The 14,142-nt window shown below is 48.7% G+C and overlaps 2 protein-coding genes across 2 annotated transcripts; both read right to left on the reverse strand.

The window, feature by feature from the left end:
• Window positions 1–5,702: 5,702 nt before the first annotated feature.
• On the reverse strand, window positions 5,703–7,493 carry FIESC28_09618 (uncharacterized protein; the record flags this gene model as incomplete). The annotated part of the gene is made up of 4 exons (XM_031163754.1): window positions 5,703–6,023; window positions 6,069–6,906; window positions 6,972–7,216; window positions 7,296–7,493. The coding sequence occupies 4 exons, from the start codon at window positions 7,491–7,493 to the stop codon at window positions 5,703–5,705; spliced, it is 1,602 nt and encodes a 533-aa protein (XP_031012181.1).
• Window positions 7,494–11,733: 4,240 nt separating this feature from the next.
• Window positions 11,734–13,535, reverse strand: FIESC28_09619 (uncharacterized protein; the record flags this gene model as incomplete). The annotated part of the gene is made up of 4 exons (XM_031163755.1): window positions 11,734–12,678; window positions 12,736–13,110; window positions 13,285–13,367; window positions 13,460–13,535. The coding sequence occupies 4 exons, from the start codon at window positions 13,533–13,535 to the stop codon at window positions 11,734–11,736; spliced, it is 1,479 nt and encodes a 492-aa protein (XP_031012182.1).
• Window positions 13,536–14,142: the final 607 nt, after the last annotated feature.

Consider the following 14,142-nt stretch of genomic DNA (forward strand, 5'->3'; position numbering starts at 1 on the left):
AAAAAAAAAAAAAAAAAAGGTCTGCAAGGAATGTTGGTCAGAATAAAGGACGGGGGCAGCGGCAGCGCAGGACGGGAAGGGCACATGACCGTTGGCTGATGTGGTCAGCATCGCTGAAGCGAGACATGTTCGATCTTGGCTACGGAAGGAATTAGATGACAGGTAGGATAGAACGTGGGATCAGATGAGACGCTGGTCTGAGCTCTGTGGTGCTGTTTGTTGGTGATGAGTTGCAATGGAGTTGATACAATCCAAGGTACCCGACTAACGTTAGGTAGGTAGGTACTAACATAGTACCTTGAGCAAGCATCCCCTGTACACCTGGTAGATACCTAGGTAGTATCACCAAAGATGAATCGTCCCTACCCTACCTCTACGCCCTACCAAGGCACGGTAACTAAAACACAAGACGAGACCCGGGCTGGGTTCGCCTCAGGTACCAGCCGTAACATAGGTAGATTAGCGGAAGTGCAAGGCACAGCACTGTACCATAACACGGCCCGGGCTGAAAGTCTAATGACAAGAGTGTCTAATAATAAAACGAAACATGTTTTCACGTAGGTAGGGCACAAGTTGGCCGATGTTAAAGATGGTTTCCTGACAAGCAAGATCCAGCAATCAACCCGTCCTCCACTGTCAGCACTTGTTTGCTACTGCTACTGCAACTATTTCACGACTACGGATGGATTATAGTGGGTAGAGTCAGGGGCTACGCACCCGACAGCAGTCAGGTCATCTAGTCCTAATTCCAGGGACCCGGTTCACAACTCTCTATTGTCCTGGACTGCGCAACGGCGACGATTCAAGTTAGGGTCAAAGTAGGGCTTACCTAAAGAGCGTGCATGGAGGAGAGGAAAGTCCAGTATGGCATGGCATGGCATGGCATGGCTATGCTCACTCAATCGATCAGTGGTCGGCAGGCACTGCTACTGCGGTCAAGGGGGCGTGTATCGAGCTGCATACGCGCCGATGAAGTGAAATTGAGTGACGAGGCGGTAAGGTTTTGCATGGACTGTGCTTCTTGATGGGTCTTGACTTGGCGTAGAAGAAGGGAGTGGAAATGAGTCAAGAGAAAAGGGAAGGGGACAGAAGGGAGGGGAGGGGGGGCGTGTAAGTTAATTCAATCCGATCAATGTTTGATAATATGAAAGCGGTCGGTGACGGTCTATTGCCAGAAGCGGGGAGACAGACAAACTTCAGTTGCTGATAATCGGTTGAACCTTTGTACAGTACCTACCTACTTATGGAGTACAGGGTCATTGTCACACGAGTGGCCGAGATGGATGGGCGAGTACTACACGTTATCCTTGCAGAGCCGAGAGCTGACTTGCTCTTGACTCATGGGAGGCATTGTTGACCAAGACATGATAATTTCACAGAAACATAAACATAACATAAACAGTGTCTCACGACTGTAATATAATGTAATGTAAAGTAAAGTAAAGTAAAGTAAAGTAAAGTGGCTGCAGCTGTCAAATAAGGGAGCCGTGAGGTTATTCAACGTAGAGTTTACCTTGAACTCTTTTATGGAACACTAAAATCTCTTTCTAAAAGACGAAGAAGCCCTTCTCGAAAGAGTATGTAGTCTACTTGTTGAGCCCATGACCCCTATGTATTCACAATATTCAGTTGTGCGGCATTTGATTGTAGGGTCGAGGTCGATGTCTACAATGGACGGACAAAAAATCAGACATTGACCGAATGCCAGTGTGAGAATAACCGTTCGGTGACACCCATCGCGTGGAATTTGAATGGTAGAGCTGACTAGGGGTTTCAGATGATGAAGCTATACATGCCAGATCATGACTTTGAAGTTTGACATGGAACAAGCACTATGGACTGGACCGTCCCGACGGAACGTGACGACTCTCCAAGACATTTGCCGAAATAAGGGAGGGAAACAAATGCCCTGGATCGTATACAGGAATTCTGTCTAAAATTCATACATATGTCATGCAAGCATGTTATGTTGATGTTTTAAAAGAAAAGAATTTACTGACAAAAGTTCCATTCTCTCTACACTGTATCCGGGTATGATTATGGACATTACATTCGGATCCTGAGAGTGCTCTCACAAGAGATTTTCCCTTGCGGCTCTACTGCATAGTGTATACCATGTGATTCTCCCCATGGTGTTGTCCCTAACGACTACTGCCATATCAAACGATTTGTGCACGCCCATAGTTTACTATGAAACCCAAACATAGTTCAATATTCTTCCATTATTAAGTTTAGAAAGCGTTCTGCCTATTCTTTGCCCCTCCAATAAACCAGATAGTCAGCTCCGTAGCCATCCTCCCGGGACCCATCATCACCACTTCCCCCGAGGGAGTGTGCCAGAGGCCTCACCGTATCTGTATTGGTCTCTCTTTTCAGGTTATATGGCCGAAAACGTACGCGCAAAAGAGCGGCCGAGGGTGACACTGGAATGTAGATGACGATGGCTTGGAAAGGGGGCTTGTTCTGGTGCAAACAAGGGTCCGAATGCGCGGGAATGGCTTCGGGGGTTCCGCGAACGGGAGTGGAAACGGGCGGGAGCTGGCGAACCGAGTCTGTTGTTTGTTTTCCGGAAAGGAACAGGCGATGAAGAAGATCCAAAAGTAAACAAACTCAAGAGTGAGAGATAGAGACAGAGGCAGAGAGAGTAAAGGAGACTTTCCGTTTCCGGGTGAATGGTGACGGAACGTCACGGGACGACGGACAGTTCCATTGGAAAGCGGGAAGGAGGGAGTCCGGGTATCTTTCCAAATTCAACTGTGATGGCAACAGTAAAATTGTCAATAGCAAAAGGTGCAGCTGCTGCTACCTACCTACCTAACACCTCGCTTGTGCTCTTGCTCTTGCTCTAGCTCTCCGTTCCACTGATTTCAACCTAGAACCCACAGAGGCGCCGTCGTCATCACGAAGCCAGTCAGACACCTCTGTCTCCTCTTTCTTCTAGATCCGGAGGAAAAGAACACAAGCGAGGGCTTCCAGAGGCCACAGGTGTTTGTGGCGACAGAATGATGCCAGCGGCGAGGCATCCATATCGATTTAGGCGAACGGTACCCGCGGACCTTTCTCGACAGCATCTCTGACGCCACCAACTTTCGTGACGAGCTCGTATAACCAGTAGTTCTGGATCTTGGAGTCTGAGGAGCTGACAGTAGATTCAGTGCAGGCAGGAGAGGGTGCCATCTGGGCACGGCTCTACCAGAAACAGTCTTGGGGATCCCCCTTCATCCCTAGACATCGAACAACAGACATACAACAAGCCGTCCAATCATCCAAAGTCGGGATGCAAAAAGATCTTCCCTGCCGCATGCGTTCTTCTAAAGGCTTGTCTTCGTGGAAAGCCAAGCCTGTTGTTGTTTGAACTTGGTTCAATCAACACTTGTCGGTGTTGCTGGTACTTATCCAAGCCTCTGTTGACTTGGCGAATACTGTGCAGGCTCAGAAGTGAGTAGGAATTAGGAGCGGCCACATGCTGTGCTTTGGTTTCTGTCGTTGAGATATCACATTCTATGATCAGCAACAACCGAAAACGATTCGAGATCGACTCCATACCGAACGATCCTTATACACTACATTGACGGCAGAGAAGGCCACGGCTTCATTCTCCTTTGAGAGCCGTACATTCCAACTGGTTTTGCTCTGGTACTGGACAGTGCTTTGTATAACCGTGTATCGCCGGTGACGAAGCTTAGACGGCCTTCTATAACGGAAACAGAGGCTTGTTCTTCACTCGAGGACCCTGCGTGCTGGTTATCATACGAAAAGGCTATTCCGTATATCGAACCAAGGGATGGACTTGCCTTTCAGCAGTTCACGGGTCTCAGAACATCCAGCCAGTGTTGGGTTCCATCATGTTTGTCGAGTTGTGCAATGGTTGGAACGTTATACGACCGTGCCAGCGGCCTGGTTATCTGCTGCACTTAGCTGCAATTTTAGATGGCTGACAACCATCCAAGAAACTCGTCGAGATACTATCACTTGGTTGACTTATGTTAAAGGGAAGTATGGTAGACATTCTCGGAAGGTCTTTGCTGAACCGCATTCAGAGGTAAGCTGGCACCCGAAACAATGCTCACACCGACTGTTTGGTCTACTTCACAACTGTCTTCGAAAGTATTGTTGTTTGAAGATGCTCATCGTGAGCAAAGTCGTTGGTCCAACTGTTGATATTCGCCGAGAAGGATAGTCCTCAAACACTGCTAGTAAGACTGGTCTGTAGCAGTTCCTTTGAACACTTCGCTCTGATGGATGCCCAACACTCCAGGCTTGACACGCTGCCTCTATACTTTTGTTTGATTCTTGTGGGGTTTTACTTGGTCTCTTCTCATCGGCTAAATTTGCAGTCAGCCCTCGAGATCATCATTTCCTCCCTCGGAACTCGCTTCGATCGGCTCATAGTCCCAATCGTCGGCATCAAGCCTTTGACTTTACCATCCCTCCTCTTGCCATGAAGCCCATGTCTGATCGTACCCAGGTTTCCACTTTGGTACGTTTCGCTTGACTGTTGCTCGTCGCCTTAAGAGGACTAATGCGGCCGGGCCGGGGGGCCGGCGAGCACGACAGATGCGATCCACACTGTGTGAGCGAAGGAGACGTATCCGTACCTGGCTCGTCTCTCTGCGGTAAGCAACCGGTTCGATTCGACGTTGTCTTTTGAGGGTTGTTGGCCTCAAACCGTTGGATGTACTTGGCTAATGGGCCAGTACAGTATCACGACATGTCCAAGGGCGATCGCCTGATTGATGAGAAGGGACGGGAAGGGCCGCGCGGGAAAAGGAGGGATGGACCAACATACGACAGGGTTTATTTCTTTAGACCGATGGGGCAAAGAAGCGCTAACCTATCACCAAGGACGCGACTGAGATACTGTAGGATTAAGGTCCTTCGCACGTTTACCGGCTGAAATCGAGTCAACATTGGATCCTATACCAAAATATATTGGCGAGCAAAGCACTAGAGGTGACTGCGAGTGCCTGTGCCATAGGTACGAACGACCGATGGGGTAGGCGACTCGGTGAGAACAGACTTTCCTGTCACACATCTTCTTGAAGAATAAAAATGAAGTGGAAAATAATAAATGAATCATTCGCCCAACCTACTAGCTTCTTAGTAGTAAATGGCCTCACTGGAATGGTCATATGGCTTGCGAAAGACTTTGTCTTCATCAGTAGAGTCCAGGCTTGAAAGACAAGGGAATATACTCATCGGTATGGATATTGGACAACAAGTAGCAACGAGTTGGTCGTGTGATGCACGCTCGCATAAGGATTGAAGAATTGACAATAACGACGATAAGCAGTGGGTTAGGCAGTGTACAGCCAAGGTTGATGGTTGTTGATGAAGCATGAGGCGCACGGCTCAGACAGATAAAAATAGGACGCCAAGATGTGCATGATGCACGAGATGAAATAAACCTTATGGTGCTCGGTGCATTTTATTCGTTATGTCATTGTTCTCGTTATTGGTTCTAAACGTCTGGTTCGTTAGACGTATCTAATTATAATTTTGTTTTGCATGATAGACTTTTGACCTGATACTTTGGGCAACGGCAAGGCAAACCTCGGCCACCTTGATCGCTTCGTACGATACAGCGTCTGTAGCCATGCAGATAGACACGACAGTCTATCTTGGTGCCATAGTATCTCGGTGGCGGACATGTCAGGTTGACAGGCAAGGCAACCTCTGTAATGCGCGCTGAATTGAGCCCTTCAAGGGCTCGGACTTCCTCCATGACTCGTAGGCTCAACGCATACCTCCTCGCGTACTGCTATCCTCCCACTTTGTACATCTCTCTCGAGGATAAAGCACCTTTCAGCGTAGATACCCATATTATTTCTTCGTCGCCATATACCACCCAGCCTGCGAACCATCACTCGTTTCCAGCCCCCAACATTGACGGCAATGTGCCTCCACGGAGTACGAGCTCCAAGCCGTTCCTTTTCCTGTACAAGTATTTGGAATGTCTTCATCGCAGCCTCGTAATCGCGATCGATGCCTGGGGCCACCTCATCCAACGGTTGAATCATGGTCTGAACATGCAGTGTGAGTGTGTGCACTGCTGGAAAGGCACATACTGCTCGGAGGAACGTGAAAGGGTCGCATAGCCTGGTGTCTAGATCGAGCTCTAATGTGTGAACAAACTTCAATTGTTGGCCTAAGCCAGCCAAACCACTAGGAGGTAGTGTTGGGCATCTTTGGTCGTCTTCGGCAAATCCAACATGATCTCTGAACCGTAGAACCTGTAAAGAGTCTCGATGTGCTGCAATTGCATCGAGCTGAAACAGCCGGGTATGGCAGGTAATATTCAAAATCTCGAGTGCCTTGATGTGGTTTTTGACCAGCACGCTCAAAGCAAGGGTCGCATCTTCTCTCTTATCCGATAAATGGGCGCTATAGTCTTCCGCATGGAGGGTGTGAAGTCGAGAAAAGTCTTCAAGGCAGACTGATTTGAGAAAGTTGAAGATGGGCACCGAGATCAATTCGAGGGATTGTATCTTGGACAAGTCCCAGTGTTTTCCAACATCCTCAGATGTATGCTGCCAATCGTACGATCGCAACAGCAAGTTGTTGATAGGCGGCATCTTCTCTCCCGGAGAAAAGCTGAAGCACGTACCCTGACCACGATCTTCATAGCATAATGTGTCAAGTTGTTGAGCTTGAACAAGAAGTTGCTTTAGCAAGTTCAGTCGAGTCGATAGTACGGGAGTTGGGTTGGCAAGCTTCAACGACGTTAATAGTTCGACAGGAATTGATCTGATAAATGTATCCAGCGGGTTTCCCTCGTATTCTCGTCGAAGAGGAAGATTCTCGATGTGTAATTGTGTAGTGTTGGAGTTACAGCCGTGTAAACTGCGAAGATCCGAAGGTAACCATAAGCCTGCGGTAGGAATGTCATTATCCACATATCGCCAGCTGTTGTCAAAGTCATCAGTAAAATGATGGGAGATTCCGAGGGTAGGCTTCAGTACCGGACCGACTTCAATCGCTTAATGCACGATAACAGGATATTGATACCTGTAGAGCTCAAGTTGCTTGGTATGGTGACATGATTGGTGAGGTGGGAGATACGGCGAAAAACGTCAGGATGTCTTCGCTCAGCATCTGGTGCAACAAGAGCCTCATTCAAGGTCAGGAATCGGTATGCGATGGGTGCAGCGATGGCGTCGAACCTCGTTGAGACGAGACGCACAGACGCGAGGGCATGTGAGTCTAGATCACGAAGCTACCAGATGCAGAATCAGATTAGTACTGTGCTCCCGTGGGGATGGAGTATAGCATTCATCGCAAATGCTGTGACATACCTGTTCGAACACAAGCGCGATAAGCTCTGAGCTGAGGCAGTTCAAGGACAAGCTTGGCGAAGGTGGTGTCCAGATCGAAGTGTCCATGCAATGAGAGGATCTGGGAGAGTTGAACGAGAAACAAGACCGACTTGGTGGTACAGAGTACGATAAAGTAATGGGAGGCGGAGAAACCAACAGCTCGGTTGTAGAGAGCATGGTAAGGTTAAACAGACCGGCTAAGAGTGAAAACCCGTAAGGATATGTTTGGCAAAGAAAAACCCGATCATCAACTGAGATTTATTAAGGAAGTGACAGATGGGACGTTGCTTTGTCTATGTATAAGTCGGCCACCTAGACTAATATGGCAGCTCGGGAATGAGTACCGGGCGTAAACTCTACTTTTTTGCTTGATGACACTAGACTAGTTGAGGCGAAAGTAACGAAGGATGGAAGACGGTCAAGCCTCATGCGGGTTAGGAAATGACAAAAACCCTCGCTCGACATGGAGGGATGGGTCCTTGAAGCGGTTCCAACAAGACGGAACCATAGCAAGGTTGATTTGCTGGGATATGGAAGCAGAGCCAGGCCAGGCCAGGCCAGGTCCAGGTCCAGGTCCAGGTGGGGTGGAGAGATGACCACCAGGATCATCTATGTAGGTATGTATCCGTACATGTCCTTTGATCAAAGAGAGCAACAAGTTTTTCTCGGTTTGCAACGTAGGTAGGTAGAGTCCAGAATGGGGAAAGAAATGTGGGAGAGTGGGAGTCTACTGGAAACTGAGTACCTTGGGTAGTAGGAAGGCCAAAGTCGGCACTCCCGGTCATGTCACAGACAAAAAGAAAGAAAGTAAAACAATTACAGGAGCTTGGGCTATCCTATCTCGAGACAAATTTGAGCAACCAGAGAGGGTGGACTGATGGATATGTGGAGATGGCCGAGCCTCTGAAGCGAAAAAGATCGGGCAAGCAAGGATAAATTGCATTGCATGTGGAGTGAAAGTGAAAGCTAAAGCTAAAGCAAAGAAAGACGCGAAGACGGAAGTGCAGACGAAGGAGAAATAAGGGTGTCCTAGTCCGAGTCGGGGAGGTGACAGATCAAAGCTCGAGCCAGAATACCGTAACAGCCAAAGCCATTTGCTAGGTATGTACAGAGTATATGTGTAGTAGTGTAGTAATAATTATGATAATGAACATGTACATACCTTAGGCGGCTAAAGAGTCTGGACGAATAGAGGATCAAGAGTAGAGACATGGTGGGTAAAACGACATCAGGTACATACAGTACAGTATAGTACATTACTGTACAGTGAGCACATGAAGAAAAAGAGTCGTGTGATAATATCTTCCTGCATGAGCATGAGCATCATGCGTCATTCTATCAAAAGAATGCACAGTTTGGAGAGAGATTCAAGCCTTCTCTGAAAACGGGGGCATGGCATGGCATGACAAGACAATCTCGGTCGTTGAGCGGGGGATCTAGGTTGAGAGATAAGTGAAGCGTGATGTCGTACTTGGTCGAATCGAGTGAAACAGAAAACAGATTTCAACAAGTGCTGCCCAGTCTTGATTCCATGAGAGTGCGTGTTTAGCCATAGCTGACAGGGGACAACTGAACTCCGAACAGAACAGAGTGGAATGGTTTGGGGCATCTATGTCTTGTGCGTATCGTATCGCATCGCATCGCATCGTGTCATATCGTGTCGTGTTGTGTCGTATCGTATCGGATAGTACAGTATCGTGAGCGGGCACACACACCTCCCGCCTCCCGATTCCGTTCATCGTGGTTGTTGTACAAGCAAAGCAGAAAGGTAAACTAGACTAACGTTAGTCTATCGTTCGCAAGACTGCCCCAAAACGGGAAGATGGGGACCCAGCTGAAGGGAACGGCAGCCCCTCATGGTGTCTCAATGCGGAACCAATCGCTGCTGTTGAAACGCCCCAGACCACGGTGCGGCGCGCAGCGGGGAACAGGGAAGAAGTTGAGTTAGAACTTGGGCAGTCAATCGCATTCTATTCTTCCGAGATCCTTGTTTGTGTTTATGTCGATGCCAATATCAAGACCAAGTCGTAGTCGTCCGTCCATCCATCCATTGTTATTTGCCAATTTGATGCCCTGCATGAACCGTCTGCACAGCTCAGCCAGCAGCAAGCATTTCCCTTCTTAGGCAGTTGAATGACCGGCCATCATGAGTTAGGTACTTAGGTTGTTGCTGTTTGTTCCATGGCCAGATGGAGGTTGCCTCTCGGGATTGGGGCTGCTGAGCAAGACTTTGGCAGCTGTCATGTGATACTTTGGTACCTTCCTTTGATTCGATAACATGGAAATAAATAAGGTACCTATATATAGGTACCCATATGGTAAGTTCTTGCGGTACCTATGTAAGGTAAGGATGGAAACAAGCAAGCAAGGCTTGATCATTCCTTCCTTCCCTTCCCTGTAATTAGTACCCAAGATTAAGCTTGGTATTCTGGAAGGAAGCATGGGGTTGACAGGCTGGTAGGGACGGCTAGCTTATTAACTCGAAACAAACCCAAGTTTCTTAATACTCCCGATACCAGATATCCATAGCTTCATCTCATATCCGCATCTGACGAGTCGAGTCGAGTCAGTCAGTCGTGATAGTCCTTGACGCTTGTCTCATAGATTTTCTTTACCTATAATACCTACCTAGGTATCGGTATCGATTTCGGTAATGGTATAATCGTAGGCACACCCACCGGCTCGAGCAGAGCATGGTTTCTCATGCTGTTCGGCCTGCATTTCCTCCATCTCATGTCGTGTCCCATCAGCCAGTGGGGCAGAGCGGGCCACAAGCAGATTCGTGCATTCATCATGCTTCTCGAGTACGTATCCATCCATACCCACCACATCACTTGCATCTGCATCTGCATCTACCACTTCAAACCGAGTCCGTTGACACGAGCTTACCTCGACGACTGCCCTGGCAATTGCTTTCCTGGTAAAGAAGTGACGCGACAAACACTGGGCCAACTCCAAGCTATTCCTTCAATACCCCATTATTGTGAAAGATTGGTTGTGAGAGATTCGACAGTTATTCTGTTATATTATTCAAGCTGAAAACTGTACAGTACATAACGCTGTAGGTAAGTGAGCAAGGGTCGTGTTATGGATGGTCGCCATTAAATGCGACTGGCTCGGTAGACGCTGCTTAGGGTTACATCGACTAGTCGTCGTGTCAAGAACGGCAATCACAACGTCCCTTAGCAGTCCAAGATCCTGGGAATCTCGACCAGGGACTCCTGAAAACGATAGCCCATCGATTGCGTCCCCCCGGAAGTTTAAGTCTGTCAGCTATGAACAGCTGAAGAGAAATTGGCCGAGCACATAGGCGGGCCGAGAGACTGGACGATCGATTGCAACCACTACATCACGTCAAACGGTAAACAAAGATGCCACAAGAGTAGGATTGCTTCTTCTGACCAAAGAAAGGGAAAGAAAAGAAAACAAGAGATCCATCCACCCCACCAGACGAGGCTATCTCCACCACATAGATTACCACCCAACACTTCAGAATACCTAATCCAAACCATTGCAGCACTTTCAACTTGGTACTGCAGAGAATCGTCTCCATACAGCTCTGCCGATAAAGACCGTCATCACTAACTGTTTCCATTTCCCTTCTTCGCCTGGTACTGCCTCAACCAGCCATGATGATACCTTGGCCACGCTGTCGAATCCGAGACTCGGGCTCTGAGACTTGCATCTGCAGTGAACCCTAACGAATCATGCATGTCCATCTTTCTATCTCTGTCCGATCGACTTCGACACCTGCTGTTAGTCAAATCATAACGCTCCGACTTGCCAGATCATAAGCCACGCAGCGACTGTGAAAGTTACCACAGTCGCTGTGAACCAACAATGAACCAGCAGAGGCACGCGGTACTATTGGGCACATACTACTTCGACAGCCGATGTAACCTGTAGGTACCGCAGTTCCTCCAACGCTGGAGAGCCTCTAGTGGAAACATATTCTCTTTCTTTGTCGCATTAACGGAAACCCACAAGTACCCTGTTGCATACAAAGAACCACCATGTAATATGGACAGGCAGAATACAATCAGACTGGGCTGGTTACCTGTAATGTTGAGAGAAGGTAGCTCATAGGGGCAAGAAATGGTATTGATGTCCAAGCCTTGGTGTAAATAACAATATAATGGTTACAGCACAACAAAAGAGAATGCCATAGGAATCAGCCTTTCGCCGCGCCTGCCTATTCATGCATGTACGAGAACACAAAGATGCCGATTCAAAAACAACGCTCCATCTTTCCAACATAGGTATTCATCATCTTCCATCTAGCCTGGAGTTTCTCAGCACAAACCATTGACGTCTTGAAATAAAGAAATGCAACGCATTCTAACAAATTCGATTGATCGGGACGCAGATTGCGAGGACCATCACCAGAATGATCTTCGCACTCCTCGAGGTCTCACTATTAGTATCGGTACATCGGCTCTTTGCTCTTGGGCGGAGGGCCGCTAGGTGCATCGTATATGTCGTCGTCGTCTGAGACCTCGTCGAGTCGCTGCTGTGTGGGAGGCTGGGCTGATGGCGTGGAGGCTCCCGCGCCATGCATGTGAACCTTCCCAACGGCGCTATCTTGGCGACCTAGGTAGCTTTCTGTTGGCCTGAAGCCGGGGTGAAAAGGCTCGGCTGCAAGACGTTGTTCCTCAGAATACTGGTACGATGGGTTCGTAGGGGCGGAAGCGCCTGGTTGAGGGTCTGCGAATGGGTTCTCGGCAGGCTCATCGTAGGGTCCGCTTGAGCTTCCTTCACCTGCCCTCGGAGGGGGGCCCGGGGGAGGGGAGTAAGATTGTGTCTCCTTGCCCTTACCGTGGTTGGGTCCAGAGCTCGAAGAGGACGCATTGTTGAAATAGTGGTTTGTGTCTGTTCCGTTGGTCTGGAACTGAGATTCTGGTTGTTGTTGAGGCTGAAGCTGAGGGGTTACACTCGGCGACTGGGAATCAGTGCGTTCATTCAGGCCTAATTGTTTGCGAGCACTGAGCACAGCGCGCTTGTGCTGATTAAGGGCAGTCTGCAGCTGCTCGTTGGTGTCGATGAGGTTCTCCATTGTATCGTTATCGGGCGTAGGGTTCTCGGAAGTCATGTAACCCTGGATGCTGCGGGAAGCGCTCGAACATCGATCGGCAAACTCCTTGATGAGATCATTGTCGAGAATCTCGCCTGGAGGTGTATTCATAACAACCTGTTCAAGTAGCTTGGCCGACGTTCGAGCTTCTTCTAGCCTGCTGGCGAGCTCGACCGGATCGGGCAACCGTCTGTTCGTGTGGTGTCTGGCAAAGTAGTTTTGAGAGTGCGGGTTTTGAGGTGGAGGAGAAGTGTTGTAAGTGCCTGGCGACATCATTTGCTGTCGTGGTCCCTGCAAGTGCCTATATTAGTCTGGATCGCCCCTAGAAGGCAAGATTCGTGAACATACGCCGTAGTTTCTGTAAGCTTCTTCCTTCTCCTTTTGCCACATTGTGATGAGTAACGTCAAGTTCTCGTCGTACGCTTTGGTGTGTTGAAAGTCATCGAGTGTCTCCATCACGATCTGGCGGACACTGGGATCCTTGGAGTGTTTGAGGAGCGAGCGCATAGTATCGACGAACTTCTGGTCTAGGTTTCGCGTGAAGGTTGGGCCGGGGTTATCAGTCAAGATGCGCAGTAACATGATCGCATTGTATTGCCATAATGGCCGCGAAAAGTATTCTTTTGACAGGTATTTGCGGGTCAAGCGTGCGCATTCTGCGGCGGCGGCTGGGGAGGACTCTGCGGCGTCGACAATCGGAGGGAGAAAAAGAACCTCATCGTTCTATTTTCCAGAAGTGCATCGGATTAATGATAACGTTTCACAAGAGGCAGATGGTAGCCGGTAGTATTCACCTTGTTCGTTCCTCTGGACTCGCAGAATGCTTTCTAGTTTCTCGTTAGCAATGACCAGACGTCGGGCGGCGTCGCAAAATTGCGCGATAATACGACGACATACCACACTATTATGAGCTGTAGCCTCTGGTGAGCCTGCGGGTGTCGTCCCAGACGCCGATGCCCCCGAAGGTCCGTCAGATGTTCCTACAAACGTCAGATATCATCTTATTGTTTGCTTTGCGCTGCTTGAGTCTCTGGGGTCGCAGCGCTGCGCGCATGTGCATGAAGACACGTACGATTTGAAACATTGCTTGCTTTCTTCCTGATGCTTCCGAGCACTTTGCTCATACCAAGACCCTTCATAGATTTCATGGCTTCGTGGGAGTCTCGCGCCGCAATGGGCGGCTTTTTGACGTGGTAGATGGGGGTGCCTTGTGGATATAGACAGGAGGTAGCGAGAGGTTGCCTAGGTTGCCTAGAGAGCGGTCTTGGTTTTGACGGTGAGAAACAATAGAATCGTAGGTAGGCGGACTGTTGAGGAAGTAGGGTTCCAGTAGAAGAAAAGCTGAAGGGAAATTAAGGCCCAAATGGGAAGGCGCCGACCATCCAATCCAATGCTTTCACAGTTTCAGAAACGAACGGTGATGTCGGTTGATATAACTTGTTTCGCGGAGCTGACGATGTTGGATTGAATTGAATTGGAGCAAGCGTCGACTGGTTGGCGCCGTTGTCTGGGAGTAGCAAGGGTCTTGATCCTGGGAGATGATGGGATGAGTGTGAAGAGTTGGTTGAATCTTGTGAGATAGGTACCTAGGTAGGTAGATTATCTTGCAGCGGGGATAATAGTGGTTCGGTGATGTCGTCTTCTCTTTCTTTCCTTCTTTCTTTCCCCTTCTTGTGTCACTTGTTTTGATATTGATCTCAAGGTTTAGAACAGGTAGTCTTGGTATGGATTCGGAGTTATCCAAGGGTCCGTGAT

The sequence above is a fragment of the Fusarium coffeatum genome, assembly GCF_003316985.1.
Source record: "Fusarium coffeatum strain FIESC_28 chromosome Unknown BRIP53273_contig_253, whole genome shotgun sequence".
NCBI classification, from domain to species: Eukaryota; Fungi; Ascomycota; class Sordariomycetes; order Hypocreales; family Nectriaceae; genus Fusarium; species Fusarium coffeatum.